Below are 27833 nucleotides of genomic sequence, written 5' to 3' on the forward strand. Positions count from 1 at the left end.
TACCTTTTTGTTTTATTCAGGCCTTCAATGGATTGGATGATGTCCACGCACTTTAGAAAGAGGGATCTTTATTCAGTCTGCTGATTCAAATGCTAATCCCCTCTGAAAACATCCTCACAGTCACACACAGAAATAATGTTTAACCAGCTATCTTGGCATCCCTTAGCCTAGTCAAGGTGACAAATAAAATTAACCCTCAGAGTTGAGAACAGATACTTTAAGGAAAAAAGCTAAAAGCAGAAAGCTATGCTAGAAAATTACAAAGTAACCCAGGCTAGAAACAATGGTGTCTTGGATTGGGTTAGTTTAGTGGAAGGCATGAGAAGTGAATGGTGTATGAATACTTGAAAAAAGTGCCCATAGGTTGCCTGACAGAGAGGACATTGTTGAGAAAACACATATTTCGAAACTGAACTTTGGTTAAAATCTTCTGTGACCTTAAACAAGTTTCTTAAATTGTCTAGGCTTTAATATTTTCATCCATTAAAAAAAGAGAGAGTGATGATAAGATATAATCTAAAGTATTTTTGAAATCAAAGGGATTGAAGTATGTTAAAATAACTGCAACAAAATATGTGTCTCTTCCCACCTTCCTAAGTACACCTATATTCACTTATTATACACCTAAGATTAATTATATTTTTATTTTATACAGTATCTAGCATATATCCTTAAAGCTCAATAAATGTTTTCTGTGTTGAAGTAACTTGAATAATAAAGGGATTTGTTGATAATCAGCACCACCATTTAAAAAGAAATTAATATGATCCAGGCATTATTTTGTTTGTACATCAGATCATAAAGTTTCACTTTTACCTTCACGATAACCTAATGAAGTAAGCATAATCATACATATAAAACTCATGATCCAGATAATTTCAATAAATGTCTCAGTTTGCAAAAGTTTGAGGTAGATTTGCACTTACATCCCTCTGATTTCAAAGTCTGTGTTCTTACTAAATGATCTCTAATTATATCTCTTATATTTGAAGGAAAGCAAGTTTTCAATGAGAGTAAAAAAAGAGGAATTTTAGAGTTCTAACATTTTAGAACTTGTTATACAATGAATCTAAAATATTCTGCTCGATTGCTTCCAAGCCACGTGATGGGCTGCTGCAATAAGTAAATACAGATTTCCCTGCTATTCAGTGTACATAAATAATGCAATTCAGTATTTTAAAACTAATTCTCTATAAGTGGAACAACATTTAAAATGTGTAGGACAATGTGAGAGTCAGGCAGTATCTTAAATCCTATCTCACAAATAAGATTATAAGATCCAAGGGCACCAAGCTAACCATGGCAAATGTTGTAATTTTGATATCATACAAACAATGTCACTCAATGTGACACAACCAACTAGTTTGGTGTGTGTGTGTATATATATACACATATACTTATATATGTATATATACATATATGTATATTTTATATATAAAATATATATAAAAGTATGTATATGCCTATACTTTTAAGTATGTGTATATATATTTTTTTTCCTGAAATGTTCCCTTAGGGACGACAAGATCTGTTGTTCAAACACTGCCACCCACATCCATATGTATCGTCTTCCCTGCCAATGTTTTTCAGGAATTTTTTTTCTTTGTTTTGTTGTTTTGCTTTTGGCCACCATGTAAATCTTAAACAGCCAATATATACACACACATATATATTATGAGATACATATGACCCATATGACAAACCTTCAGAAAAGGTACCTTCAATTAAAGTGTAATTGGGGAATGCTTGCCATACTTCAGGACATTTGAATTCATTGCTACCTACTAAGTTGTTTAGTAATATAAAGTAGGACCTTCTAGAACTGAGATAATTAATATAAATAACACATTTGGAAAATATGCCAAATTATCACTTTCTTAGGAAGGAAATCACTTATTTTCCTGGAAAAAAAAATTTGTCTTTATGAAATAACTGTTTCACTCTAGTTTTAACACATTGTTTTGGCACTTTATTAAAACTTCAAGTGGGAGTCAGAGAGATTAGTCTAAATATCTTATTTTGCTTTAACACTAGATTTCTGTTAAAACAGAACAGATCATTATATTCATTCATCATTATTTGACTGTGAGACTGCCGTAAGCCAAATATAGTCAACACTTGTGGAATATATAGTAATTGAAAGTAACAGTAAATTGCATTTTAAGGACTTATCAAGGTAAGAATTAGATACTTCAATGCCACTTCTTGCTTCCTTGTTAGGAACCTTGCCAAGCTGGAGCAAATTAAAGATTGGTTAAGGAGTGTCTTATCTCCCCAGCCTTACTTCATTTGGAAAGTTATGGAAGATTATCACTCCACCTAAACTTATTCTCACTGTATGGAAGTTCCCTGGATGGCACCGATTTGCTTTTTCCAACCAAATTGTGGATAATGTCAGGAATTCCATTTTCATTCATGAAATCAAATACAATCACTAAAGCTGTATCATGATTTCATTATGTTTCTATGGCACATTCTATGGCATCTCACAATTTTGTTCTTTTTTTTAATTATTCTTTAAGTTCTAGGGTATATGTGCACAACGTGCAGGTTTGTTATATATGTATACGTGTGCCATGTTGGTGTGCTGCACGCGTTAACTCATCATTTACACTAGGTATATTTCGTTTTTATATTCTGTAGAAAAATTTCTGAGGAACAAGATGAGGAACAAGATAATTATTTTTCCATGATGAGATGAGATCGGGCACGTTCAGGGTGGTATAACCATAGGTTATTTCCACTATAAGGAGAAGAGAAAGAACTTGGGTTCCAATACCTCAGGATAACAAATTAACATAATACAAATCTTTTCTATAATAATTTCTTTCAATTGGGGTCCATATGTTCTTTGGGATATGCAGATATATCCTTGAGTATTGGAACATTTTCTCCCAGAACTTTTAAAGTATAGGTTTTCATTTTTAAAAAGATTTTTTTTTAAAAATTAGATATTAAGCTTGAACCTAACACCATGTTTGTAGGCTAAAGAGAAAAGAATAAAGACATAATTAATATGTAAATCATGCATTCATTCAAAAGACACCAGGGTGTGTGTACTAATGAGTGTTTTACAGTGGGTCAAAACCAGATGAGTGGTAGGAGATTTACGTCATTGTAAGATGAACAGTGCCAAACTCAAAACCACCTGCAGTCAGTCCCTCAACAGAGCGCTGTGCTATATTCATATTAACATTTCAAGTGGCAATTCAGTTTCAGTGAAACACAATTATTCATTATCTTAAATTAATTGTGGTTAATTTAAGTATTCTTTTTTTGAAATTTATTTTTAGAGTCAGAGTCTCACTCTGTCACCCAGACTGGAGTGCAGTAGCAAGATCATAGCTCACCGAAATCTCAAGTCAGCTGGGCTCGAGTGATCCTCCCAGCTCAGCCTCCTGAGTAGCTAGGACTACAGGTATGTGCCACAATGCCCAGCTAATTTTCTTGCTTTTATTTTGTAGAGATAAGGTCCCACTATGTTGCCCAGGCTGGGCTCAAACTCCTGGGCTCAAGTGACACTTCTGCCTTGTGCCCCCAAAGTGCTGGATTCCAGGCTAATCTGAGTTTTGTTGGTTTTGTATTCCTGTTTATATACAATTTGTAAATATTTTTATTTTGTTCGGTTATCAGTTACCAGTGTATTCAGTCACATTGTTTTGTATTTATCACATATAATTAATAAAAGTAATATGTTATTAATAAGAGTTTTAGATATATTTTTTTAAGGAAGTCAAGTGTTTCAAAGAGATGTTGAGAAATCCTCCTCTATAACATACTTGCCAGGAAATCATTCAATGTGCTTGACAGCAATTGATCATTCTAGTAGAAAGCTTCCTATTAATATAATTTTCTAAATAAGTCATGATCTTTCAGACATCCAGGTTTTGCATGTACTGCTTCAATTTCCTAGAATTATTTGCAGGAATTTCTTCATCCCTCCTTTCACTACACAAACTTCTACTTATTCTTTAAAACAGCTGGGTGGTTACTTTCTGTGTCAATTCTTTTGAAAAGATGTTTGGGATAATCAACTTATATGTGCTTTGGGTAAAAAAATTAATTTAGGCTGCATTTCCCGACACTGTCCTCAACAGTCCTAAAACCAAAACTACCATTAAACAAATTAGCTTCAAGTACTGAAAATATTATGGTATACCCGTGTAGTAATATTAGTAATAATAATAGTCAGGGTTTTGCAGAGAACTAGAACCAGTAGGAAATACATAGATAGATCTGTATGTATATCTATGTTTCTATCTAGAGAGAGAGAGCTTTATTGTAAAAACATTGACACATAAAGTCTTTTATTTAAGTTTTCACTTTTAATGAGGTGAGTCACATATATATTGCTCCCATGTGAAATATTACCAACAGTTCTTGTGGAATTCTGAGTTCAGATATGCTAAAAATACAATAATTTTATCATGGAAATTTTGTTTTTCTAGATAAGATTAAATATTTTGTTTTTCTTTGAAAAACACAATTGAATGGTTGTTAGGTTTTCTGATTTGAGGGTAAATCAGAAATTAAGTTGCTTTTTCCAGATAAAATACTAAATTTTTAAAATAATGCTGACACTGTCTATGAAAATTTGACTTAATTCTGTGTTCTTATTTTATATTGGCATTTAAAGCTGTTTTAATGAGTTTCAGTACAGAAGGAAACTAACCACTTGGACTTTTTGTCCCTGAATTTTCCCTCTCTTAGCATCTTTTGTGTTTAAAACAATTTTATTGACCTGCAAGAAAACTTACTCTTTTCTGTAGAGTTTTTTAAAAAATAATTTAAAATAAAGAGCGATTTCTCTTTCCCCTATTAAATGCTGTTTTCTAAGCCTTTCTTCTCTTCCCCTCTTTTGAATTCTAAGCAAGACTTTTTCAAGTCCTTCTTACATTTTACCACCTCATTCATTTGTGATCCCTTTGTAATTTCCAGGTGCTTGGTTTCATGGATTGCAAAAGCTGAAATCATGTATAATCAAATGCTTGATGTAGCACTTTCAGTGAAACACAATTATCAGTGATTTTGAGCATAACCTGAAAAAAAGTCAATTTATTATTTTAAATCAGAAATAGTTTCAATGGTGATACTTTTTTAAAAAAATTCCATTAAAAACAATTTTCTTTTCTACCTTTTGATTTGACTTTGGGGAAAAAAATCTATAGTTTTAGCAACTTTGTTACATAACAGAACTCAATTGCATCAGGTAGTATTGACTGATGTATTTAATAATGTAATAAAGATGCCAACCATGACAAAATTGATTAGTTTGGAAATAGGGCAAAACACCATTTCTTCCACAAATGTGTCAAATAAAAAATATTGCTTACAATGTGATGAAACCTGTCAAGTAAATTTATGATATGCGAAATTTATAAGCTTTCAAGTATTTATTTGGAGTTTGGCAGAACTGGCAGCCTATCGTGTCCCCTCTTTATGTAAGGAAAACAAATTGAATGGGGCAAGTTGGCTAGTAAGCAGTCCATATTACAATTGATTAACAGGAAATATTTCACGTTCTGTATCCAACTTTTATCTAGAATGTTCTTTGAATAGTTCTGTATTTCACATTCAATTTTTATGTCCACTTGCAAGTTTCTCTGCTCTCACAATTCAAAGAGATTCTGTTGAAGAGGAAATTAGAGGCTGTGATTCAGAATTCAGTGAGTCTAGTCCCTGCAGAAACTTGGCAAAGCGTAGAATCAGTTCTTGGGATGCCAAATTTAGTGGCCCCAAGCCAGACGCTAATTTTGAATGCATGGCATGCATCACTTTGTGTCTCGATTAAGCCATGTCTGTGAGTACCATGCAAGCCCAGCAACAGATTTTATGCAGCATATGTATTAGTGTTCAGGGCATCATTAATTTTTTCTGCCTTTAAATCTGGGACAAAATCACTTTTTTAATATTATAATTTCCATCTCTTTGAAAACAATAAGGAATGTTAATTGACTTTTTGTTGTCCATTATTTTTCTAAATTTTTATATCAATTTTGATGATTTCTAATAAAGGCATATCAGCAAAGGAAGAATTGACCTTACCTAAATGTAAAAGGTAAGTGGGGACAACATAAGAAAATTATTTTTCCTTGTCACCTTCTTGCTTCTTTAGTATATTAGAAATGTGTTCATGAAATTGGATATATTCAGAAATATTTGAGAAAACCAATAAAAATTATGGAGCAGAGAAAATTAAAATGTTATCAGTGTGTATACTGGACTAAAAAGTTTTATTTTGACCTTATTTGAATCACACTACTGTTTTCTCACCTGAGTATCTTATCAGAATGTTTGCTTCTGCTTTAGGCATCAGTATCCTAAAGCTTTCAGCAGTATCTGAGCCTACAGAAACAAGACTCTTTGAGTAGAAGTATTTAATACTTTTGGCATTGTTCTTGTTTGGAAGTCGTTGGCGAATATGTACATATGTATGCATTTTTAAATTAAAAAGCAAAGCAGCTGATATATAATTTTAAAATGGAAATTGGAGCCACCGAATGACAGCGGATTGATGTGCTGTCTGAACGTACTGACCTTGAACTGTGTCAACTTGCTCAGTTTTTAGTCCCCCATCTCCCCAAAAAAGACAACAACAAAAAAAACCGGAGTGATTCAGATACAGCTGGCTCTGTGAGTTACAACAGAGCACAGGATTCTTGCAAATCTATTGTCTGAGAGCTATACACAAGAGTCTTCTAGCTACACTAACATATTTTTTAAAAATCAACCAATGTATGAGTAAACGTGACCTTTTGTTCAGAGAAAAAAGTCCATTAGTTAAATGAGTTAAATGATTGATTTCATGCTTATTTTTTTCTCTACAACATTTTTTTTTTTCTTTCTGTGTTCCTTTTCAGTGTGTTTTATGCAAGTCTGAGTATTTAGTCACCATTGGATACTTAAAAGAGAATGGTGAGGAAAAGGCAAGGACAAAATTAGAAACTCCTTTTGAATTGTTGGCTTTTATTCCAGCCAATCTTCTTCTGAGTCGGAAATAATATTGCTTTTTTTGGAGTAAAGGGGGAGGGAAAGAATTCAGTGTAAATTATATCGTTATTTTATAACGTGCTTGCATTTGCAGAAGGAAAACACAAATTGAAACAGAAGAAACTTTTGAAGCAAAGTATGAAAAAAAAAATCATGTTTTCATCCAACACTGGGTTGACTTTGAGTGGAACTGGTCCAAATTGTGAGTACCGTGGTCATATATAATGGAGATGAGATTGGGTAGGCCTGACATCTCTTAATTTATTTTTTCTACCAGGGTAATGCTAGCCACCTCCTGTTTTTATTATACCAGTTTAATGCCAGCCATTTCCTGTTTTCATTAGACCATTGTAATGCTAGCCTCCTACTGTTCTCATTAGTGCAGGACTGTATAATGGCAGCCACCTCATGTTTTCATTATAACAGAGCTGTATGGTGCCAGCTGCCACTTGTTTAACTTTACTGGAAAGCATTTGACCATGGACTACATACTCCTACAAGCTAGTGGCAAACAAGGTAAAAGCCTTCAGGATTCTGGTGAAATAATAATGTTAAATGCTTACATGACTTATTGGGTATTAATGTGCAAGGAATATAGTGGCTCATAATGGTCGGGAAACTATAATAAACTCAGTCAATATTTGAACTCTTTTGTTATAGTTATTGTTTTGTTGTGTTTTGTTTTAGAACGATTTGTCTGACAAAGACCTTCAACAAGATTTTGAAGTTATGTGCTGTGGTTGGATGTGGGTAGATTGGTATTACTGAGAATATTCCATTTGCAATAATGGATAACATTTCTTGAAAGATTATTATGTGTCCAAATAGTTCCAAGCTTTTCATGTATTACTTCATTTATTCCTTACAATTACCTTAGGAGCTACTGCTATCATTCACATTTTGCGTATTAAGAAATTAAAGCACATAACAGTTACATAACTTAAGAGTCAACAAATTTCCTCCTTAAAGGGCCAAATAGTTATCTTTTTAGCTTTTGGGGACATACAGTTTTGTCCTAACGAGTGAACTCTTTAGCTGGAAAACTGCCAAAGACAATAAGTAAATAAGTGGGCATAGCTGGCTTCCAGTTAATTTACACAAAGAGATGAGGGGATGGATTTGGCCCAAAGGCTGTGTTTTGCCTATAACTGAAGCACATAGTTGAGTGTGGTAGGTGAGAGTTATGATTCTAATTGAGGTAGTTAAGCTACAGTCCATGACTTCACCATTCTCTACTTTCTTTCTGTGACTTTGTAACTGAAAATACTTCCCATTGCATTCATTTGGAAGCCTTTAATTGTACAATGATTAAAGTTTTCAAAGAGAAAAATGACTTTGCTTAATTATGTGCCTTCAATTTTTTATTTAATTCGTTACATTTTAAAAATTTTACCACTAATACCTTTATTTATGAAGCATCTAAGAATTATCATCAATAATAACATAAACATGAAATTTATTATTGAAAATTCAGAGTTTTTGCCGAAGGATTAAAAAAAAAACTTTCAAATATATTTTTACCTACATTTTCTTTTCTGTATGTAAAAATTTTATGGAATATTTTTTCTTTTGATTCCAGCACTCTATCGTTCTCTGATTGCTGTGTTAACTTTCCCAAATAAGCTAATTGACACATGTGTGTAAGTTTGTTGACATGATTAAAAGCTGTCGAGAATTGTTACCTGTCAATGCTCCCCGGGAAACAAAGTCCTATCTATCTCTTACAGGACCCTCTAAATGACTATAGTGAGCCACCTTTAAAATGACAGCTGTCACCCTAGAACTTGAATTTTGAACCAGGAAAAAAACCATATATATACATGTATATATGGGTTTTTATATATAGGTTTATTTATATATAATGATACATGTGCTTCAACAAAAAGGGAAAATATATCCCCAGATTTTGTGTTATTGATAACGTTAGGAAGTTAGAAAGCAATGTTTTGTTGTTGTTGTTTTGTTTTGTTTTGTTTTTTGTTTTTGAGACAGAGTCTCACTCTGTCACCCAGACTGGAGTGCAGTAGTGCGACTCAACTCACTGCAACCTCTGCCTCCCACGTTCAAGCGATTCTTCTGCCTCAGCCTCCCAAATAGCTGGGACTACAAGCACCCGCCACTATGCCTGGCTAATTTTTGTATTTTTAGTAGAGACGGGATTTCATCATATTGGCCAGACTGGTCTCAAACTCCTGACCTGGTGATCCACCCACCTGGGCCTCCCAGGTGAGCTTTACAGGCATGTGCTGGGATTACAAGTGCTGGGATTACAGGCATGAAGCACCGGGCCCGGCCAGCAATGCTTTTTATATCAGGCTGTGATCTGCAGTTTGGACTCCTGTCTGCCGGAGGCCAATAAATGTCAGGCAGGCAGGCGTGATGTTAAAGGTTGGTAAGTCATTCTATGTCTGCATGTAACTCCTTACTCGTCTTTAACATTTCTCAGTATGAATACACCCTCACAATGAACTTAGTATGGCTTAGCGTCACTTGTGGAAATTACCTTTATTGAACAGTAGACACAAGCACTTGGACGTGCATGCACACACACACACTCACAGAGAGAGAGAGAGAGGCGGAGAGACAGAGAAACAGGGAGCGCGATGATTGAAATGGAAAGCTGGCACACTCATACACAAAAGGTAGAACGCATCAAGGTTTGGCATGCCCTATCCTGGCTGCCAAATTCCGTATTGTCAAGCGAGGATGCCTAAGTGAGATGTTTCCAGTATTTGTTCTCTTCTTAAATTGTTTCTATTTTCCCTGTTAGTTTTGGTGTTCCATCTAAGAGGGCAGGTGGAGTAATAATAACATTTACTGTAAAATAAAATGCAAATTTCACTATGCAAATAAACCATTAGGAAGTAAATTAGCTTGAACAGTAGTGGTAGATCACAATTATATTGCTTTTTAAAATGGGAAGATATACACGTTTGTGAATGTGCTGGGGAGGTTACTGAGTCCCAGTGGAAGGATCACTCCCAAAGCTGAGGCTGTAGTCTTTTCTTCTGCCTCCCTTTGCGAAAGTATCTGATTTTCAGGGTTCCTGGTCTGTCGGTAATACTAGTATTCACTACAGTGTATAATAACTTTATTTTTAACACACTTAGTTCATACTTAGCCAAATAAAATCCAGTCTCTAATGTGGATTGGCTATGGTAATTACTATTTATATTAATTAGCCTGTCAGTGTGCAGACTTTCAACTTTGCACTGGAGTTCTTGTCACCCTTTTAACACATTGCCATTATTATTTTAAAACTAGAGTCATTTCAAGTTCAAATTCATAAAATGTGCATAGGAGCCGCCTACCCTGCCTTACAGATGGGTAAAACAGAATATGTGTCAAGACAAAAAAAACTTTTAAGAAACGTTTGCACTCACCTTCCCCTCACCTCATTTAGAAAGTCAACCTGAGTTTTTTTTTTTTTTTTTTGACATTCCATGTGTTACTTTGAAAGAATTAAAATCAGTGTTTATGCTTGGAAGATACTTAAGAGATCAATAAAGATCTCTACTCCTTCTACAGCATTCAGGGATACATATGGCTAGCTAGCTTCTGCTTGAAGATGGCCATTTCTTGATGTGCTACCACTCTAACATCATTATCTTTTTAGTATTTGGCCTCTACAGACTCCCAAAGTCATGGTAGAGACAGATTTCACATACACACTAAGTCAGGTGACTTCAGATGGAGAAAAAGTTGGTCATGCCAATATGTCTAAAACGCAACAGAAGGCTAGACCTTTGAGAGAGTCCCAGAGGCAGATTACTTTCTCTGCTTTCATAGCTGGGAATTTTGTTTCACCTGCCTTCCTTAAGGAATCCATTTTAAAATCTTTCAAGAGGAGTAGAGAAGGCCAGGCGCCATGGCTCACGCCTGTAATCCCAACACTTTGGAAGGTGGAGGCGAGCGAATTGCTTGAGGTCGGGAGTTTGAGACCAGCATGGCCAACATGGTGAAACTCCGTCTCTACTAAAAGTACAAAAATTAGTCGGGCATGGTTGTGCATGCCTGTATTCTCAGCTACTTGGCAGGTTGAGGCACGAGAATTGCTTGAACCTGGTGTCAGAGGTTGCAGTGAGCCGAGATCATGCCACTGTACTCCAGCTTAGGCAACAAAGTGAGATCCCATATGAAAAGAAAAAAGGAAAATAAAAAGGAGTAAACAGTCACCTTAAGCAATGCCCTTCCCTTACATTCCATGGCGATTCTACCAACATGTATGCTTTTGTACTGACTAGAGCCTGAGCTAATCTCTCAGCTGCAGGAAGACACTGGCCCTGCCAAGCTACGGAGAAGAACATATCCCCATGAAGTTGAGAAGTAGTACTGAATGCTAAGGAAAGAATCTCCAGAAATTCTCTCTAAACTCTAGGAAAAAAAACACACAAAACAAAAAAAAATGTTAATCTATTTAATATTCAATATCCAAAGCCCAGTGTTGTTCACTCCTCTTTTTTTTAAATCTATGTCCTTTCTCTCTATGGCATGAATCCTCAAGCTGGGCATTATTGACATTTTTGATAAAACTTTGTCGTGGGTGGCTGTCCTGTGCATTGTAGGGTGCTTAGTAGCACCCCTGGCTCTACCCACTGGTCGCAAGCATCAACAACTTCTCTACCCCCATGTCTTAACAATCAAAGTTGTCTCTAGACACTGCCAAATATCTGTGGGGGGAAAATTGTCCCTAGTTGGGAACTACTTATTCTCGATTTTGGTGCCAGAATACCAGTTAGTACAAGCTCCAGTAAACATAGAATATTATAGAAGGAATAAGACAGGACAGCTCTATCAACTTTGGGAGTTCCTGGGACAGTGGACACACATAAACAATTCTTAGGAATAAAATTATTCTGCCTAACAGAATTCACACAGCAGATTTCAGGAGCTGCTTGGAGGACCTGGGAATATTTAAAAGTCACTTTTCAAGGCATGGACATCTTTCCTATCATTCCTGCCCTTGATCTTCACCTCTCTCTTCTGTCTCTTTGTCTGCCAAAGCTTCAAAGATGATTTCAGATTTCAAACGAAGAATTATTTCTGGGAAGTTGGAAACATACACATAAATACTCTGATGATGGCTTGAAGCTGAGAATTGCAAGATTCAGCAAAGTTGGCATTGCCTCTAGATAGTTGGACCTGGCCCAAGAACAAGGTGCTATTAGGCAGCATCTTATAAAGAATGGATCACCAGGCAGCAGCAAGCTGTCCTACTGTTATTTTCCTGAATTCACATTCAGCTTGGCAAGTCTTCTGCAGAACTCTCCAAGCTAGTGACTCTAATTCAGGTGTCCTTAAGTCTCTTGGCTAAGGATCTTCCTTAGGATAGACATCACGGTGACATCTCCTAAGTAACACATTTGAAACAATCCCCACCTTATTCGAACTTACCTTTCTAACTCTGTTTAACTTTCTAATCAGAATATATCCTGACTTTATTTAAATGTCTTTATACAGGCTGCCTCTCTCTTCTTCCAGAATGCATTTCCTGTAAGTCTCTGCTGCCAAAATCCTGTCCTACCTTAAATGCTCAATTCAAATGCTGCTGTCTCCAAGAAGCTGTTACTGATTCCCTTTTTGACCTCTCATTTCCTCCATTGAAAGTACTTGCTTTTGCTTTTTTGAAAAAATTTTTGCTCACTGTGACTTGTACTTTTCTCATAGTCCAACTACAGTCTGTATTTTGTAAATATCTTCGTTTCTCATTATATTATAATTCCAGTGAGACAAAAACTGTATCTAGCTAATATTTGCATGCCCCATGGTGTCAAAATATACAATATATGCTCCATAAAATTCCATTGAATTGAATTGGGATGTACATTCTCTGGAAGGAAAGGCACCAGAGAAGTCATATTTGACCCATTCATTTATTTCCTTTCCTCCCCTAGATTATAAACAGAGATTAATTTTTGTAGTTGTGCAAAATCAAAGAAATGAAGTACATATAAGATTTGAATTTTAGAAATCTTTTAGGAAGAAATGCAGGTTAAGAAATCACGAGCACATAATCTCAGAGGTTATCTTCTCTTACCTTCAAATCAAAGTCAAACACTTCACATGGTGAGATCTTAAAATGAAGATTTCTTAATACACAGGAATTGGTGATAATATAGTAAGATAATTAACTTTCTATCACTTATTCAACCTTTCAATGAGATAGCTAAGAACTCTTGCATAAAGATTTATCTGAGACTTGTCATTCTAACTTGTTTATCATTTTGTATACTTCCTGTTACAATTTATAATGCATTTTGTCCATTTCAATACTCCATGTGGGTTATACCTAAATACTACTGTTAGTTTTCCTTCAGGTTTACATAAGTAGTTTGGACATTTTCCACCTAATGTAATTATTGAGTAGGTCATTCTTACTTCCATCATTGATTTACAACATGTGGACATATGGGGGTTATTTTAACAGAGAAATAAATAGATGAGAAAGACAAAATAATATTTAGTTGTCATTGAGAGAAATTATGAAATAAAAGTGAAAATAATATAATAATCACATGGGAGATAGTAGACAACCATTAAAGAATGTTTAGTAATACTATGGACAAAAAGATATGGACAAAAATTTGATTCTTAAAGGGAAATGGTAAAATAAAAGTTCAAAAATATTATCTCAAAGCAGATTATTAAATTTAAGACAGCATTTAAACTGCAGTGGTAAGGGAAAATACTATCAAAATATGACTTAAGACTGTTAAAGAGGTAATGTACTGGTATTTAGCAGATCAAGGGAATGAGTGAATATCCCATCCCATCTATTTTAATTTAGATTTCTAAAATATAAAATAAGTAGTGCTTAAAGAACATTAGAAATGTATTACTGCATCTTTTGAGAATAAGATGGATCTCTGTAAGTTATAAAGAGAGATATTGAACAATTTTTTTAGTAAGTTAAATTCAGAGTCAGGCAAACCTCACTTGATTAACCACCCTGAAAGTGGCTACTAGCAATTGCAATATTACCTTTTCATCTAATCTTTGAAGAAGGCAATACAATTGCATTTATTTAATATAAATGAAGCAAGTCAGACATTTTAAAATGTATTATTTATTTATTAGCCATACTGCTGTTACTTAACTTCTCCTTCTCCTTTGTTTTATGATACTGGCTTCTGAAATTATTAGACTCTCATGCCTTTATATGTGTATGTTAACCCATATGTATGGATGTAATATTTAAATATATTTTTAATATTACTAGAACTTATGTAACCATTTCTAAGAAGCCAATTGATAATCCAGTTAATTTATATATGCAAAACTTTATGATATAAAGGAATTCAACACAGTCTACATAATTGCTTCCAGGTGAAAATATACCAAGCTCACTTAAAATCTCTAATGTGCCATAATATTTTTTAAAGCCCATACCACCCATGTTGTGAAATATCTTTAAAATGGCAATGAAAAATTGAAGGCAATCTTGGAGAAACAATTCTGACCATTAAGAACCATTAACATAGAGATGATCTAAACTATGTGATGTAACAGTGAATTTTAAAAGACAATCATATTCGTGGAATAACTTTAAAAACGGTTTCAAATGATATGTTGAAGATACGAGAGGGGTAAGATTTTAAATATGGCAGGATTGCAGAATTCACAAAGTCTATGATAAGAGGAGGAATTGAACTTTTAGTTCAAGCCTGAGTATAAGGCTTCCCAACTAGTCGCCCTTGGATAAGTCCATTGACCTCTTTGAGCTTCAGAATCCTTACTTCTGTAACGTCTTATCAATTTGTGAAAGTGTTCTGTGAATTGAAATATGCTTTATAAGCAGAGTTTATTAGTATTAATTTAGGTTCTGAATTATCCTTAAGAAAGTAAGCATAGTCTTCATATAAGCAGTGCTGAATGCCAATTTTTTGAACAAAATATAGTAATAATCTATTTGAAGTTAATAAAAAAAGGTTTAAAATTTGGTTATTTTTCCTTACAATCTTTGGAATATGTTATGAAGTAATTTGAATTACATAACTTCAGAAAGCTTTATTTTAAAATGCGAATCATAATTAAAATTTAGTTTATTTGATTATTATAAATAACTTAATGTGTATAAGAAAAGGAGAGTGGAACAAATATCAAATCATTCCTCTCAAAGTGAGATGCTTCATTTTGTCAGAGAAAAAGTAGAGCAACTAATTAGAGCTAATGGTAAGTTGACCTGTGTAATATATAGTTTGCAAAAGCTCACCAATATCTGCCCTCCTTTACTTATTCCTTGCAGGTAAAATACTTATTGCTATAGTTTGACCAAAACTTCAGTTATTTTTTGATAACTCTTTCTGAAATATTTAAAATGAGGAACGTTAAAAGAAGCTGCACCCTCCTTTAGGAATACCGACAATTTGATCCCTAATGTAGAATAGATTTCTTAAAATATCATTAGTGTCTAAAATGAACAGAAAATGATACATGCCATTGGTGAGCCAAATGCATCCACCTCCAAAAGCAGGTAATAAGGAGCTTTAAGATGGTCTTTTAGCTGGCTGATCTATTTGTATGTGCCTTATTGATGCTATACTAATCTTTACAAATTAATTTTCTTCATATTCTACAAAGAATGATGCTATTGCCAAATAATTATATCTAGTGACTATACCTACTTAAGTAAATATTATATGGAGGACTTTAACATTTCATTGATACAGAGTAAGCCTGTGATGTATGTCCCTTCCACAGTTCCTCCTAATTGCAGCATAGCCAGACAGCGAGCTTCATTTGAATGACTCAGTACTCAGGGAGTACTGAGTCCCTGAAGTACTTTTATTGAAGACTCAGTGGTCTTCAATAAAAAAAGAAAAAAGGTTGACCAGTACAACCCTGGTCAGATTGTTAAGGTAACTCAGTTAACAGCTTGGTCTACTTGAGAGCAGTGAAGGAACGACGTGGTAAGCATATGGTTTTTGCTATTCTTAAAAGTAAAGTTACTTTTATTATGTAATGAAATTATTGTATTAAGTAGTAATGTCAAGGTAGCATACCTTCAATTTCTATGTTAGTAAATATCACCAAGCAAAAACTATACATATTCTAAGAGCAAAATGTAATTGGCTTAGCACTTCTTTGTACCCTAGGATCCTTGTGTAGTACCTAGTGCGTAAATGGTCTTCAATAAAAAAAGGAAAAGCAAGCAAATAAATGAACAAAAGAATAAATATGCAAGTTATTTAATCTATAACAATAAATATAACCCATAAAGATCTTCTTAGATGTGGAAAAGGAATCCACTCTTCACGATATATGTTACGCTGCTGGAAGAAAAGTAAAATTTAAAAAAAATAAAAGTCCGAACAAAAAGAATATTACACTAGTTTGAAATTTAGAAGATGTCACTCAGTTAGTGACATGGCAGATTTATGGGATGTGTGAATTAACTGAGAAAAAAATGCAAACAACCAAATCTAATTTATAAAGAATAATGTGTATTAGAATGTACCTAATTACTTCTCCAACAAGATAGTAACCCTGACACCATTCCTTTTTAGTGTTTACTCCTGAGGCATCATAGCCCAAAGCAAACACATAGTATGAATGCAATAGATGCTTATTAAATGGGGAGGAGATTTATTATTGTAAAATGCCAAGATAAATATGTGTTTACTTTGAAATACCATTTATACATATTGTATATATTGGATTCTGTACTATATGGAGTTTCAGGCATTTACTAGGGGTCTCAGATGGTTTCCCCTGCAGATGAGGGAGGACTCTTCTATTTGCTTTCATCAGTCATGTAAGATTATGACAGGACTTATAAGCTTACTTTTCTGAAATCCTCTGGGATCTTATGCCAAATTATCTTTATACTAATTGCAAATATTAAAAACCACAAATATCATTAGGCTATGAACCCTTGGTAATTATTTAACTAGTCAATTTATCTAAGCTATGTGAAAGATTGCTAATCCACTTCTATTGAGAAACTAGTGATATTATCAAGTATTTTTTTTAAGTCTTATTTTACTGAAAAGCAGATAACTAGCAAAATGAGTTGTGATGCCACAGTTTGCTTTTTTAAAATAATCATGATCAGGGTCCCTGTGATATGCAGTGTGTAACACATCCCTTCTGTGTTAATGAATTCAAGGGAAGGCAACACCACTATTAGTAATAGTTTTTATTCAGAGTCCTCATTTTCCAGATAGGTCACATTAAACACAGCCATTGAACAATAGCGTTGAGATAAATCCATACAATGTATGCTGCTTTTGTTGTTGTCCTTGTTCACCAATCACTTGGTGCAGCTAAGAACCTTATGGAGTGATGGGCTGATAATGGAAATAGCCAACCTGCAAAACACTGGGGCCAGGACAGTCAGACTTTAATCAGGTCTCATTCAATTATATTTCGAATCAACACATCTTGATAGCCAAAACTCTCATTTGAATTAATGCTCTGATAAATGCTGTCTGTTGTCAAAAGAACATAATCAGATAATTATGACTGGGCATATATTATGCCAGACCTATTTGTTGAACTCAGTAACTTCTACTCTATTAGATAACAAACAGCTTTTAACCTGGTTCTAAAAAAGCATATGCTCTATTACTACATGGCTTTTTTTATGGTGCCATATTTTAAATTGAGCAATGTCTAGATCCTTTAAAGGGAAGTCAAGTTTTACAAGATTTCAGCTAATTTTGGAAAACAAAACAAGTTAGTTTCTCAACCAGGAATTCAATTAACCTATGGAGTAGTGAGCCAATCTTTGTCTATTGCCTGCAATAAAGTTAGAAGTGTCAGATTAAGAAATAGCATGAAAGAATTCTTTGAAATTGCATGATATGTCTCTTTAATGTTTACTTTGGTATAGGTATAACTAACACAGATTCTCACTACTTTTAACTCTGATGAAAAAGTTATTTTGTTGCTGATTTTTTTTTTTTTTTTTTTTTTTTTTTTAGTTCATCTGTAAGCAATTTTTAGAAGTTTGGGTTTCTTACTGAAATTTCCATGAAGTGATTTTTTTTTTTTTCTGTGCTTAACTTCAGTTACTTAAAGACCTAAAAGACCTAAAGTAGTATCATATCACATATTTTGTATGTGTGGGATATTTTTGAGGGGTTAGTACTTGAAAGATGTGAACTGATATTTTTTTCACATTCTAAATTATGCTAAAACCCCTTCAAATCTCACTGTTTACTCATGCATCACCTATTAGAGCAAGTTTCTCCCTAAAGGTGTGATTTTGGCATCTCATAGGCTTCCTTGAAAGCCAAGCACCAGAGGTCTGTGATAAAGGCAGTTGCCAGCTAAATGAATGAAAGCGAGATTTCCTCAATTCAACTATAAAAGCTTAGAGTCCTGACTGCTGTATTACCACCAACTTGTAAATAAATAATCATTACTAAATACGGATAATGTGTTAAACAACTAACACTAGTAAATCACTGGTGACAGAGAGCCTAAAGGTAAATCCCTCACACATTGGCACAACCAATTCTTAAAATCTTACGGTGTTTTAATGTCCTCAGACACATATAATAAATTGAACAACTGGTTACTTAGCATTAAGAATGTTTAAAAAATAAACCCTACTCTCTTTGCTGATTTCATTTACATACTGCTTTAGATTTTACTAAGTGGTTATCTGTCTAGTAAGAGAGAGGCAACACTTGGTAAGACTAAATGGAAATCAGTTTTCCATCAAATTTCAGCTATCAAGCTAAATCAACCTGTAGTCTCCTGGCAAAAATTACATCATATAACAGAGACAACACATTTCAGATACATAAATTGTCCAAAATATAGAGAGTCAATTAGGTTTCACATGTACAAGATCCCTTCTTTTCTAATTTAAACATTTACGAGTAATAAAAACCAAGAGTAGAGCTTTGGAAAGGCTGTTACTAGGAACCAAAATATAGTTCTCAAGAGAATAAGGCTGATGGGAGTTGTCCACTCTTCCCTCTCAAAGCAGTTTTGCAAACGATGTACAGTTTAAAATATTGATGGCATTTGATGAAAGTATTTTCAGTAGAAGTTTTTAAAGTTTTAAATTACAAAACTTAATTTAATTCAATGTTTGGTTTTGCTTTTGTTTTTGTTTTAAATATAAGAATTTTTATGACATTTATGCTGTTTCTACACTGGCTTGGTGGCCAGAAGAGAAGGCACAAAATTCTCCACCAGTTTGCAAATAATGCATTTTTCTGCTCCAGTGCTCAAACAGCCTTTATTTAACTCAGCACCACATTTTCTAAGGTATGGGCACAAAACTGTTTGTCATGAAGCTGTAAAATGCCAAAAATTTTAAATGCTGAAAGAAAATGTCAATCAAGGCATTTTCCCATCTGCTGCTACTTCTGCAAGTGCTAATTTTATTTTTCCCAATTCCTGAAATTTGAGGTTTCTTAGCCTCATATGGAATTAAGTTTGAAACTCGCTAAATGTCACAAGAAAAGGTGTAACCAAATGAAGGAATAGAAGGTGTATTGTTCTCAAAGGACACCGACAAAAAGAGGCAGAAGAGCACTGAGATAAAGGAAAACATTTTGTTAAGACACAGAACTCTTGAAAAACACTACACAATGCAAGTAACCACTGCTGGTACATACATGCATTAAAGCATTTTTCATGTTTTTGAAATATAATGGGAACACACATCTGAACCACTCAAAATACTTTGAGAACCAACTGATGGTATAATATCTACATAGGCAGAAGCTGTATGTCATTGTAAAAACATGAAGAAGTTTCAGATATTGGTACAAATGTTAATTCTTGTGATTTAGCATGACTTTAATAAAATCTTCTACAAGGACTTGCACATAACCATGACTGATGGATGTATTTTTTGACCTTTCAGTTAGCTCCATCAGCTCACTCAAACACATTTTGAACAGATTATGTACTGTAGTACTTGGTAGACTATACATTAAACAAGAGACTTTGCTCTGAGGCACTGCTTCCCACACTCCATGGGGAAAAGGAAGCAGGAAAAAACAAAACTCATAGAGTTCGACAGCTACCGAGGCAACGCTTGCCATTTACAATATAAGCCCAAATATTTTTGCAACACAACTATATATTAATTTAATAAAATACACAATATAGCTCTTATACACTCAACAATTTGGCTCATATGCACTGAATCTGCAATAAATCAATAAAAATATGTCATTTGATGTAAACACATTGAATCTTCTTACATTTGCACATTTAAATGATCATGTGACTTGTGTATGTCTAAGACATTTTCACTTTCCTGAGCTATTTTAGTGTCCACAAATGAATAAAACATATTAATCAAGTTAATTTTCTCTGAATCTTACCACTCAATGGTAACTAATTTTTAGAACTTTTCTATGTCAAATTTAAAACATACTCATCATTGTTTAAATCTTTGTTGGACACTAAAATGCTAAATAGGCATTTTAAATCTTTAAATTTTCTTCTCCTTTAATGACGTGAAATTAGTCTACGTGTGTGCAGGACAAAATGGACTATATCTTTTTACATTTAACTTTTATACGACATGAGATGTCTTACAAATGACCAAAGGTTTTTTTTTTGTTTTCATTTTTGACTAATGATATGGAATGTTCCTTGTGTTTATATGTGTGTCAGGTAACTTTATACAGAAATGTTTACCACAAATATGTGTTAATGTTTGGTGTAGCTTGGACTACTGCAAGGTCTTTTCAGGACTTTCAGTAGAAGCCTGTGATGACTGCTAGAAATCCACCACAGATCACAAATTATGACCCTGCTTTGTATGGGGTTTATAGGTAAACAGTTAAGTCAGCATAAATCACGGAGGACAGTCTGAGAGTGATCAGAAATACTTCAATTCTCACACTGCATACCTTCCTAACAGATTGTCAAAAGGTAATTCTTCTCATCCTCCTTTTTCTTCTCTCCTTTTTCTTCTCTTTTTTTCTTTTCTCTTTAAGCATCAATAATTCTGTCCTAATATAAGTTTGGTCAAAACGAAACCATTGTTATCTCTGAAAAAGAAACAGCAGTGGAAAGAACATACTTGTGGGCACTTCAGATGTTCACTAAAAGCCTTAAAGCAGCATTGGTCTTTCTTCATCCCTGTAAAATGGGTTATCACCAGGAGGAATCATCTTTAAATCAACAGAAGAGACAAGAAAATGCCAATGCCTTTTTTTTTTTTTTTTTTCACTTTCTCACAGCCACAGGGTCGTTTCCCCGGCAGTCTTGCAAAAGCTTATCAATTTCTCTCACAACTTCCTCTGCATCCACGGACTCTCTGCCCAGATCCCTGTTGGGGTGGTCAAGCTGCTCAAGAACAGCACCCATCTCACTGGAATCCCGGCTGGCTCTGGAATGCACATCCGCAAAGACCCTTGCCATCTGATCAGAAGCCATGAAGGGAGGGTCTCTTGGTTGCTTACTAGGCGACAGATACTGACTGTCAGTGGGCAAGTACTGACTGCTTGCTTCAGCCAGGGCTCCTGGTTTTGCTTCACAGCCATCCAGGGAGCCTTTTGTTGAGGTGCAAGGCTCGATGCATGCCTTGGTTGGGCTGCTTGATGCTGAGGGGACCTCTTGGAGGAGAGGGCTCAGGGCACGTTTGGCTTTTAAATAAGGTTTAACGTTGGCAATGAGAATAGTGTGCTCTCGCTTGTCTTTTCCAAATGTACAAAAAGTCTTTTTCCCAGTGGGATTCACAGTTTCGTAAGTCTCAGTCTCAACATTAGCTTCAACTGTAGGTACAAAGAGATTTGTGCGGTAATCTGCATTTTCAGCCTGATTGGCTGCAGGGAACTGTGGCATCCAGCACCTGTCAGAATGACCAAGCACTCGGCATTCATCTGTGCAATTAACACACTCTTCTGGTTCTGCAAAACAAAAGAGAAAACAGCAAATCCAATCATTAGGGTTTTCTTTAAATTTCTACAGAGGCTGTGATCAGCTCTCAATGGGCTTGCTTGACCTCTGGTCTCTTAATTAAAAAGGAAAAGAAAACAATAATTAAAACATTTCAGGATGGTTGCATAAACCTGCTGGTTGAGACAGTGGTTTAATTTAAGTCTATTCTCTAGATATTAATGAATTCCCATAGCCTGAGAAGAAGTAAGAGGTGGCCATTGGAGAATCATTCTCAGTAGAACAGATCATCACAGTAAACTAAACTCCTGGGGATATCAGTTAGTTCTTTGTTCTCTATAACTCATCCTATAAACAGTGAACTTCAAAAAAGATTATCAGTATTATTTTTTTCAAATCAAATAACAGGGCAAAAACTGGATTGTAAACTTCCATAACAAATTCTAAGCTGCTCTTTAAAAAATGTTTTATCACTGTTTTGCTTGTAATTGTTGTTTGGATGACAGTCATGAAATAAAAGGTTTCCTTTAAATGCTTACTTTTCCTACTGAGAGTGGCAAATGGAATTTTTTATCAGAATGTATTATGAATAAGCTTGTCAAAAAGTGCACATTCCTATTTTATTAGATAGGCTTATGGATCATGTCATCAGTTTTCTGTTCAGCTTTTTGTTTTTGGGTGTAAGTAGGTGAAAATGCATTTACTCAACAGATATAGTTCAAAATGAATGACAAATCATGATTTCCCATTTTAAATAATAATACTTTCTGTGAGAATTTTTACTTTTTTCCTTTGCCAATAGAGAATCTAAATAAAGCATTCTTTTAATGATCTCTACTTCACAGATGCTGAACGTGGAATATGAAAAAAAAAAAAATCCTTAATTATAGAACAGCTGCATACTTCCATTGACCCCAATATTTTAAACCATAACTTTGAGCTATATCTTCCCAGTTGCCCCTTTCTTCAATAAGTGGTTGTGCCTATTGTGGGTTAATGACTGTTTTTAAATCAGAGACTTTTACTTTTAGGAGAGGAGATTTACAGTTTACCTTTACGTAATGGGAATAGAAGTGCCTACAGTTTTAGGCTCTCTTGGGATTTGCCATTTAATTGATGCTGGTTGATCCCCACAAATTTAGAGTGTCCTGTGCAAGAAAAGACTTCCACATGAAAGATGTATTTAAAATAGCAGCAAATGCAACAGCATTGATAAATTTGTATATCACTTCTCAAAGCTATATATGAAACCTAAATTTATACTTAAAACATGTAAATAATTCTTTACATTAAAAAGCCCACAATCTGTTTTACCTCAAAAGGTTTTAAGATAAAATAATTTCTTAAGAGATTGAAATTTTGTAGGAAGAAATCAAATGGTGTCTTGACAGAACAAAGATACTATACTATTTATTCACACCTGTGAAACATAAAAAAATTAGGTATCTTTCTTCTATTTTAATTTTGTCATTTTTTTAAAAAAATGTTTTCTTATGAGTAAATTAAATATTCACTGTTAAATTTATTATGCAGGAAAGAATGCTGAAAAGTAGTCTCACAGTGCATCTACAGACCCAAATACTACCTACAAATTGAAAGACTGTTAGACAGACATGAAGAGCAGCAGAAACTAGGCATTAATTTTATTCAGAAGCCTCTATTTATGTATTTAAATTAGAGCTGAAATTTTTTAAAAGGGGATATCAGAAATTCAATATTGGCCCAGCATGGTGGCTTATGCCTATAATCCCAGCACTTTGGGAATCTGAGGCAGGAGGATTACTTGAGCCCAGGAGTTTGAGACTAGCCTGGGCAACATAGCAAGATGCCCCTCTACAAAAATAAAAAAAAAAAATTAAATTAGCCAGGCAAAGTGGTGCGTGCTTCCCATCCCAGCTACTCCGGAGGCTGAGGCAGAAAGATGGCTTGAGCTCAGGAAGTCAAGCCTGCAGTAAGCTGTAATCATGCCATTTCACTCCAGCCTGAGTGACAGAGTTAAACCCTGTCTCAAAATAAATAAGTAAATAAATATGTAGAAAAGCAAAAAGAAAGGTTCAATATCAGATATCAGTCTATGTTTCCTTTACCTACTCTAAATGGGAATCATAAATATTACCTTATTTATATCTGTCAGTAAATGTTAGAAAAAATAATATAATATCATTTCAATAAATAGATAGCTTTCAACAAATTTTATCTTTCAAAAAGAAGGAAAATTAGAAAACTTTACAATTTATTTCACTCAGTAATACTTTGTATCTTCTAGCATCATTTATTTTTTTTAATTCATTTATAACTCATACACTGTCTTCAAAATATGCTAATGTAGCTTCATATTTCATATTGACCAGCCTTTCATTGTAGCTATTTGGATAGCTAACACTGAATGAATTCAATATGAATTTAAGAGAGAGAAAAAGAGAATAATGCAGACGTATGAAAGTGTATATCGACCTTGAATTTGAAACCAACAACATAAAAGTATTGTTTGCTTGTCACTGCTGAAAATCTGCAGCATTTTACTTAACTCCTTTATGTCACATCGTGGGGAGTACATTTTGAGTATTGATTATGATACATTACAAGCTGTTCACCTTGTGATTAGACTATAATTTTGATGGCAGCAGTTCACAGGCAGTGAAGAAAATTGAATGGACACTTTTGTACAAATAGCAGAAACTATGAGCACGAAGTGAACTCTAACTGTTAAGGGTCAAGTTAGAATTTGTGAGAGAGGAAAATCATTTTTGAAGAAACATAAATAGATGAATAGGTAAATACAGAAAGAAGAGACAGATAATATACAATGAATGGTTGGACAAAAAAAAAAAAAGACAAATGGAAAAAAGGAAGAAAGTAGAAAGGGAAGAAGCAAAATAAAGTGAAGGGAAGGAGGGAAAGGAGAATGAGAGGGACTCAAGGGCTGCGGGGAGATGAAGGGAGAGTGGAGTGTGGAGGGAGAAGGAGGGAAAGCTGCCACAAAGACAGGGTATTAAATTAAGACAAGAAAAGTTGTATTAGCAGTATTTCTGCCACGTGTACCTTCTACTTTTTTAAACGTCCTCAATAAGTTAGGTGTGTATAATAAAAAAATAACATTGAGGAGTATTTACTTAAGCCCTACAGTTCTAAGGTAGATGGTCAAATTGCTCTCTGTACTTTAAGGGGAATGTTTTCTGGAATAGATATGTTGAATTACAAGCTGTGGAAATGAAAACAAAAGCAAATTATTTAGAAAGCCACCTCTTCATATATTCAATATATACACCAGAAAACAAGTCCAGAAATCCTGAACAGAAGAAATCAAATCAAAAATAGTCGACCCAATATTCACTTTTTTCTTTAGGTTCAATCTGGGATTACCAAGAGATTATTTAGTTTTATTTTCCTACTTTCCTCAATATAACATGATCACCCCTTCACAGAATGCATCCCTTGCCAAGAAACATAACAAAATCTAAATAGTATGCAGATGAGAGATATTCACAGATAAGCATGTTTATATTGCAGAAGGAAAACAGTTCTAAAGTACACAAGATGGAACTGTGGGCAGTTCTGCCTATATTAGTCACTGTAAACTATAGTGTTTACAGTTATAAACTATTAGTTTATAGTGTCTAATCCTTTAAAAGCATGATTCCCTGAAATATCATGTGACATTCAAATAACTTTAAACACTTTTTTAGTATTAAGAATCACTTTCTATACTCCTGTTGCTGCATCTGACTACTATGCAGGCCTCAAAGGGAAGTATCTAAATGCAGTAGCCTTAATTAGTTCAATTGTGCCTCTTAATTTATATGACGTTTCTGCAAAACAGATGAAGTAACTCAAAAGACTATAGTACTCGCAGTTTACCTGCACCATAAACCACACACACACACACGCACACATGTTCATATTGTATACAAACCTTTATTTTTATGTTTGTGATAAAACTTAGCTTTTTCCAAGACAGTCTAAAAATTCATTAAAAAAATAGAAAATCTTAAATCCATAACCTATGCATTTATGAACACTGCAGGCAATTGCCATAAGAGAAATGCAGGTGAATCCCAGGAAGTTCTGAATTCATAATATAAGGGGTACAAAAATAAGAGAATATTTTATTATTATAAATAAAATAATATTTTATATATTTGTTTATATATTAACAAAGTTTATATATATATATTAATGTACACATATACATATACATCTTTCAGACTAAAAGCATTAATAAGCAACATTTTAGTCTTCCCGTTTGCCACAAGCCTTGGTGCAAAATCTATAAGATCAACACTTTAACTGTCTCTGATTTTGAATTTCAAGTAATTAAAATGGATTTGGACATAAAGATACCCGAAATCTGCATATTCATATTGGCTGATAATATCTGAATGCTCTCTATCTTTCTCTTTTTTAACCTACACTAAGCAGTTTAACAGCTTAATCTTAAGGATATCAAGCAAGCAATCATTTTGTAACAAAATATACCTTCAGAGGAATTAAGCCATTGTGAAATTATTCTAAATTATATCTATGTGAGGAAAAAATACTTGGATAAAAACATCAAATTATCTGCTTTTAAATTGTTGGGTTTTTTTTTTTTTTTTTTTTTTTGAGACAGAGTCGCACTCTGCAGCCCAGGCTGGAGTGCAGTGGCGCGATCTCGGCTCAGTGCAACCTCCGCCTCCCGGGTTCACACCATCCTCCTGCCTCAGCCTTCTGAGTAGCTGAGACTACAGGTGCATGCCAGCAGGCCCGGGTAATTTTTTTTTTGTATTTTTAGTAGACACGGGGTTCCACTGTGTTAGCCAGGATGGTCTCGATCTCCTGACCGTATGATCCACCCACTTCGGCCTCCCAAAGTCCTGGGATTACAGGTGTGAGCCACCGCGCCAGGCCAATTGTTGGGTTTTAATAGTCTCCCACAAATGTTACATAATTTAATTTTACAATGTGTTTTAATTGTATAATGTCACTATATCTCAAGAGTGCATAACCATTTCAATGATGCCAAAAATTACCATGTATAAGATGGAAAGTTGAAACCAAAATGTTATTAAAATCAACCAAGATTAACAAAGATAAGTGGGCCTCAGTTGAACATAGTTACTGTGGAAAGTTCAGGAAAAAACACTTGTGGATTCTGATTCTGTAGTGTCCAAACACAGGAAATATGCCTAGGAACCAACCAAAAAAGTCTTACTTTGGAGAGAATCTACCTCTTTATTCTATTCTGTCTTGCTCTCAGGCAGAAATTTGTCACAAGTCAGAATTTTAAACTTGTTTTCCCTGTCTTCAAAGCACTACAAAAGTAATTTGTGACCACTTAGGGAAATTTTAGAGAGCATAAAAGGATTTCCTCCCCTGAGTTTCACACTTACTTAGTGCCTTGGGAACTCACAAATTTGTACATCTGAAAACATGCATGTAGTTTCCAGCACAGTAGTTTCCTGTGTGCATCCAGTATTTGCCTCTGATTTTCTTTTCTATAATGATGAGATAAATGTCTGTGTCACAGACACTTAAAAACCAAAATCTATAAATCATGGCATCAATAAAGACAGTCTAAATTGTTGTGAACAGGGGAAAAAGACATTTCAGAAAGTTATCTGTGCTTTACGATTGTCAACCAAATGGTCTTATTTCTGTTTTGTAAATAGATTTAAATAGAAGTCATACTCTTCTATTACTGTGGTATTTGGTATCGTTTCTAACAGCATCTTAATATTAGAGTTGTTTCCAAGCAGACAACTCTATAAATGGAAGTCCAGTTTTTATTTGTTCCCATTATTCTTTTTTTGTTTCTAATTTACCTTCTTTCACCAACGTAAGCTTTCATAATATCTAATTAGCTGTCTGGAAAATTAGAAAGCAAGCACTCGTCTCTATTTATGGTTTGCACTAGTGTTCTGTAGATTAATTCTGCAGAATCTAAGCTAAGTACCCATCACAAATTCTTTATCTCTCTGCAAACCAAGCGAAACCAAGACCTTTGGCTGGAAGTTCATGCGCAGTAATAGTTTTCTGTTAAGAGG

The 27833-nt window shown here is 34.3% G+C and overlaps 1 protein-coding gene across 3 annotated transcripts in view; it reads right to left on the reverse strand.

Annotated features, from left to right (window-relative positions):
- Positions 1 to 17113: 17113 nt before the first annotated feature.
- Positions 17114 to 27833, reverse strand: part of PCDH17 (protocadherin 17) — a 95634-nt gene continuing 84914 nt past the window's right edge. Inside the window, exon 5 of one of the 3 annotated variants that reach the window (XM_026447091.1) lies at positions 17114 to 21821. In XM_026447091.1, the coding sequence (XP_026302876.1) occupies positions 21139 to 21821 (683 nt within the window). In that variant the 3' untranslated portion in view covers positions 17114 to 21138. The remainder of the gene's footprint in view (positions 21822 to 27833) is intronic. The other 2 variants (XM_023226111.3, XM_023226112.2) reach the window with 2 other exon arrangements.

This window comes from Piliocolobus tephrosceles, chromosome X (genome assembly GCF_002776525.5).
Source record: "Piliocolobus tephrosceles isolate RC106 chromosome X, ASM277652v3, whole genome shotgun sequence".
In the NCBI taxonomy this organism is placed as follows: Eukaryota; Metazoa; Chordata; class Mammalia; order Primates; family Cercopithecidae; genus Piliocolobus; species Piliocolobus tephrosceles.